This window comes from Sinocyclocheilus rhinocerous, unplaced genomic scaffold (assembly GCF_001515625.1).
Source record: "Sinocyclocheilus rhinocerous isolate Xijiao unplaced genomic scaffold, SAMN03320098_v1.1 scaffold199, whole genome shotgun sequence".
Classification (NCBI taxonomy): Eukaryota; Metazoa; Chordata; class Actinopteri; order Cypriniformes; family Cyprinidae; genus Sinocyclocheilus; species Sinocyclocheilus rhinocerous.
Window position 1 is genome coordinate 31229 of NW_015636847.1, and position 5852 is coordinate 37080.

At 37.1% G+C, this 5852-nt stretch overlaps 1 protein-coding gene and 1 long non-coding RNA gene across 7 annotated transcripts in view; one reads left to right on the top strand and one right to left on the bottom strand.

Annotated features, from left to right (window-relative positions):
- Window positions 1-2527, top strand: part of actmap (actin maturation protease) — a 5358-nt gene extending 2831 nt beyond the window's left edge. For all 6 annotated transcript variants that reach the window (XM_016562956.1, XM_016562954.1, XM_016562950.1 and 3 more), the window contains exons 5-7: window positions 1105-1234; window positions 1720-1790; window positions 1891-2527. In XM_016562956.1, coding sequence (XP_016418442.1) covers window positions 1105-1234; window positions 1720-1790; window positions 1891-2222 — 533 coding nt within the window. In that variant the 3' untranslated portion in view covers window positions 2223-2527. The remainder of the gene's footprint in view (window positions 1-1104; window positions 1235-1719; window positions 1791-1890) is intronic.
- Window positions 2528-4068: 1541 nt separating this feature from the next.
- Window positions 4069-5787, bottom strand: LOC107748235 (uncharacterized). The gene is made up of 2 exons (XR_001640899.1): window positions 5461-5787; window positions 4069-5388 (listed from the first exon to the last, which is right to left on the bottom strand). It is a non-coding gene; the product is annotated as an uncharacterized LOC107748235 (long non-coding RNA).
- Window positions 5788-5852: the final 65 nt, after the last annotated feature.

The window sequence follows — 5852 nt, forward strand, 5'->3', positions numbered from 1 at the left end:
TTTTCGTTCAAATCAAAGCACAAACAACGTAGAAAACGTATCCGTCATTTTTTTTCCCTATTGCACACAAAAAGTATTCTCGTAGATTCGTAATATTACGGTTAAACCCCTGATGTCACATGGATTATTTAACCGATCTCCTTGCTACTTTCTGGACGTTGGTCGTGGTAGTACCCTTGCTGTCTATGGGAGGGTCAGAGAGCTGTCAGAATGCATCAAAAATATCTTAATTTGTGTTCCGAAGATGAACGGAGGTCTTGCGGGTTTGGAACGACATGAGGGTGATTAAAGGGGTCATATGATGTTGCTAAAAAGAACATTATTTTGTGTATTTGGTGTAATGAAATGTGTTTATGCGGTTTAAGGTTCAAAAAACATTATTTTCCACATACTGTACATTATTGTTTCTCCTCTATGCCCCGCCTTTCTGAAACGCGTCGATTTTTACAAAGCTCATCGGTCAGAAAAAGCGAGGTGTGCTGTGATTGGCCAGCTATCCAGTGCATTGTGATTGGCCGAATACCTCAAGCATGTGACGGAAATGTTACACCCCCACGGTGAAAGCCGATCCGGCGATCGACAGCGCGAAGTTGATGTATTTCCTCAGCAACCAGCACGGATCAGCTCCTGGCATGACGAAGCGGATATCGTCCACCAAACAAAGTAGTTTTGCTTTCACAACGAAACACACAGCGTCTCGACATGGCGGCATCAATACTACAGCGAGAATAAAAGTTATGCTTTCTTTCTTTGCGTGAACATTTGGGTGGCGTTATGCAAATCTTCCCACATCATGACGTAGACATGTGGGGGCGTGTTAGAACGAGCCGTTTTAGGTAGGCGTGGTTAACTCTTAACTTTTATAAAGAATATCTCTTTGGATTTGAGACTTTAGTCTTTGCAACTTTACAGATCTTCTTTATGCACAAAGAGCTTGTATCACTTCAAAGAGAAAGGAAAAATTGAAATCGCATCATATAACCCCTTTAATGACATAATTTTCATTTTTGGGCGAACTATCCCTTTAAGAGTATTTGTGGCTTTCTAAACAGGAGACTACTAAATGCTACAATGTTTGTGTTTTTTTTTTCTGTTTTGAATTAGCTAGTGACATGGCCAAGCTGGCAGAGGAAGTGTGTGGCTGCAGAATTCAGAAGTTATCAGGAAGCATGATGGGAGAAAACACTGCTGTCATTCTTAAACACCTCGCTGGCGGGCAGCCTGTTCTTGTACCGTATCTTTAATGATTACATATTTGTTTGTTCATGTTTTCATTTGCTCACAGTTTTCTAAAATCATTTAATTTTATTTATTATATATTACTACTAGGCCACGGTTTTTTGTTTTGCTTACTGTTTTCTGAAATAATTTTTATATATTTTATTTTTTTTATTTTATTTTACCACTGAGTCTTTTTTTTATCACTGTTTTCTGAAACATTTTATTATTATTATCATTATTATTTTTTTATTATTATTATTATTTTACCTCCTGGCCTCTTTTTGTTTTGTTCACTGTTTTCTGAATTAACTATTTTTTAGTGTTCATTTTATTTCTAGACCTCTCAACTGCCAACTCTGTTTGCAAGTGCTAACACAATCAAATAAAACATAATACAAAGACATAATACATATTCATAGCCATGTGCATATTACACTGTTTAATGAATGACATCTATTTAGACAGATTGTAGTTGTGTTCCTGACAGCTCTGGCACAGATATGATGAGGATTTTAATCATGAGCCCTGTTTACGCAATGGCCACAAAGCCCACTGGGCAGTCATCTCAGGTGAGACTAAACAATTAACAAACTCAATAAGTTGAAAGCTATATTACGAAGTTATATGATGAAACAATTCTTCAGTCTAATAATATCTGTCTTTATCCAGGTATATTATTAGGCTTAAGACAGGGGTGCGTGGACAGCGAACACTTCCCCCCTGACGTCACACTTCCCTGGCTGCATCTCTCTCAGAATGAGGCTTCTGTCGCTTGGCCGACCGATGACATTAAAGAGGTGTTTGTTCTGGCTAAGCAGGGGAAGAGTTTACGTTACCAGCTGTGGAAGTTTGAGCTGGTAACACAGAGCAACTGTCAACTCAAGGAGATGGACCCTCAGAGAGCCAGCGATGGGACGCGTTACGTGCTTCCTCCTGGCGGCATACAGGATGGTCTGGCAGGACAAGCACTGCTGCTCCACACCAACACACAGATGAGCTGATCAAGAACAGCGAAGACTCTTCTACAGGAGCTGGTTGCACACCTGTATTTTCAGTTCTCATCCACTAGGTGTTGTTATAGTTCGAGTGTTTCTAAATGTGCTGAGCGAAATACGATGTGATAGTTACGTTCTGTAAACCTAAGAGACTGATGCAGAATAAGGTCATTATACTGCATAGGATATTAGGATTTCACAATGAAGAATGGTTACAGAGATAGATTCTTATTTGTAGTTTGGTTTGAAATATATTTCACAAGCTTTTGAAACAAAAGTGGTTTTAAAGAATAAACTGCTAGATTTTCTCATTTTGTGGTTCAAATCCTTGTGTTTTGTAATTGCGGTGTCTGCTAGCTCTCAAGTTTGTGCAACAATTTAAATGGTTTTGACTGTTGTATTTAACAGCATTTAGATAGCTAACTGTTTTGTTGGCATGAGGACCAGTATGAGGTAATCCTCTTGACTAATCTGAACATTCGGTTCGGTTCAGGACAAACAAACTGAACGGAGGATGTAAGTCAGATGTCATTTACTGATGACCCTCAGGAATAGAACAAAGTGTTCAGCTGTTCTGATGTCATCCAGCGGTTTCAGAATCTTTCTGTTGTGCAACTTGAGGAAGAGCTTCTCTCTGCACAGGAAATAATGACAGAGGAAAACGCTTGGCAGGAATAGAACATTAACCGTAATAACGTGAGCAGTATCCTTGTAATCCAAATCATGTCCAAAACTGGCTCCTCACTCATGTTTTATTCCATATAATGAATTTATTTATTGTGGCTTTTTAAAATGTTTTTGAAAGAGGTGTCTTATGCTCACCAAGGCTGCATTTATTTTATTTAAAAAATACAGTAATATTGTGAAGTATTACAGGTTAATGTGACTAGTGCTTTCTTTATTAATATCTTTTAAAATGCTTTTTTTTTTCTTGTGACGTCAAAGCTGAATTTTCAGCAGCCTTTTACTCCAGGGCTGCGTTCAGCCCCGACAAAACGGTGCAAAACGTTTTTTAAACGGAAACGGTGGTGCGTTGAACACTGTTCTCTCTATATGGCCTTATTATTTTTATTGTGAGTATTAAGCTTATCATTATTGCTGACCACTGTTGTTGTGCTATGTTATTGTAATATTTACCATTATATAATCAGAGGAATATAGAAAAGTTTATGAAATTGTCACTCCACAATACAATAGCAAAATATATAAATATGTATAGTATTTTTATGTTACATTAATCAGTATTTAGCACACCTTCCTAAGGAAAGGATATGGACCATTGCAATTACTAAATGATATTTGGACATACTTAAAGAAGTTCCAGATCTATACTTGTACTCTTATTATTTCAGTTATTTTTCCTTTAACATCAAAATTAATTCACAAGAGCAAGTATATTTTTTGCACATGTTTATTTACATTAATTACATTGTGCCAGCTGTCTCTTTATACATGTTGCTGCTGATTGGGCTGACATTTTTGACACACCCACCAAACAAGAGAAAACGTATCTCAAACCACGTTGCACACCGTTTCCAGGAAACATGTCGTTCAAACCGGAAACCGTAGCAAAACGTTGCGCACCGGTTTGAGCTTGAACTTGCCCCAGGCTTCGATGTCACATGATCCTTCAGAAATCATTTTAATATGCGGAGTTGGTTCTCAAAACTTTATTACTTTCAGTGCTTGTGCTGCTTAACATTTTTGTGGAAGTGATTGTCATTTTAATTTCACTTTAATTTACATTAATTTCTGAAAAAAACTAACTGAACCCAATCAGTATGGTAGTGTTTTGATGATCATTTCTTTTAGTAATGATGAATCAGGAAGTGAACAGGAGAAACACAGTATGTTATACAATAATAGTTCCAGTTTATTGTATTATATTACTGGCTTTCAAGACAATGATTCAAGGTGATGTAAGTACAGGCGCTCAGCATGTCCCTATTGCAATTAAACTGTTGTCTCAAACTGTATTAAATGGACTGAGACAACTCAAAAAGGCATCACACCGTCCAGTTCTCGTTCCAATATAAAACATGTAATCTAAAACATGCAGTACGGTAGCTAGAAACCAATTTCAACAATTTAAATGACTCACAATACTTTGTATAATTTGTAAACAATGCAGTGGATCTCCAAAAGAATGTGTGAGACATTTAGTTCACTGTTTCCAGAGTCAGATGGGGAAATACTGACGGTTGGAATGTTGTGTTGGAACGTTGACAGACATACCAACAGACAGTGTGCAGGTCCGCTCAAGACAGAAAATACAATCTCTGAAGCTGTAAGATAAAAAAAACACACACAGTGGTAGAACATCGCGTTCTGTAAACTAACGTCAACAAAAAGTATCCAGGTGAGGTAATCACTTTAATATAATGGTTGTGATATTGTGCAAGAGGATATTATCTTTTTATGGCTATATCTGAAATTGAGTATTTCAGAGTTACAACCAGAAGCAAACAGAAGTGACGATGGGAAAATGTTTTGTTCGTCTTTTTTTAAAGCTGACCACAGCACCTAATTTGAGAACTACTGCGTATCAGCAATGAGATTACTTCTGTGGCTCTAACACTTACAATCTGCTCATGCACACCAAAATAAATTTTCCACCACAGTTGAGAGATCAACCATCAGATTTGTTCTTCATGCAAATAAGCTATGATCACTATGAAGCTGAACTCCACAGTGCCTGCTATGGTGTGGAAAGAGCTGAGGTTGGAGGTCATTCTGCTGCGTGTACCAACACAAAAGCTCACAAAACTCACCAAAAAAAAAAGCAGTTTAATAGTCGTTGGTCCACATAAAGATGGATAACCTCTCAAACTTAATCTAAATTTGCATGCATTTGGCTAACCTAGAAACCAAACCATATGACAAACACTGCAAACAGGCCAGTCACTGATTGGTTACCTTAAAAACCAATGAACTAAGTGTGAACAAGCTGTTCCAGCAACAAGTGTATATGTCTATCAATTATACCTGTTAGCTTGTGTGTCTATGTAACCAAGGCTAGTTTTAAGAAGCACTGCATCTATTTCTCATCAATAAAATACAATCTTGGTAGGGTTTAACTATCCTCATTGTCTTGAGCGGTTAGTTAAGTGCAAAAAAAAAGTGTTTGTGACAAACTCTACTACCTTATTTCTGACAAACGCCAATCCGTTAACTGCTTGGTAGTAATTAAACTTCTGCTTTGTAGACTGAACCGTTTAAAAGGTGATGGTCTGCAAAATTCAACAGGACATATGAGTCATGGAAATATCATACACCACATGTGTCAAGATTAGACGACCACAGGAAATAAAAAAGCGGCAGTCGGCCTGTAGTTTGGCACTTAGACCACCTTTCAGAAATAAATGAGGTATGGGTTAGACTACAGAAATAAAACAAAATGAAATCAAAAACCTTAGTTATTATAATATATAAAAAAACAATTAAATTAGCACTATTTACAAAACCATGGAAACCCAAAGAAAAATTTGCAAGGAAAACGAAACAAAAAGCACATTCCAGTTTGATAGTGTTATCATCATTTTTGTAGGTGTAAAAAAAAAAAAAAAAAAGTGAACGTAGTGACATGTGGCCAAGTATGGTGACCCATACTAGGAATTAGTGCTCTGCATTTAACCC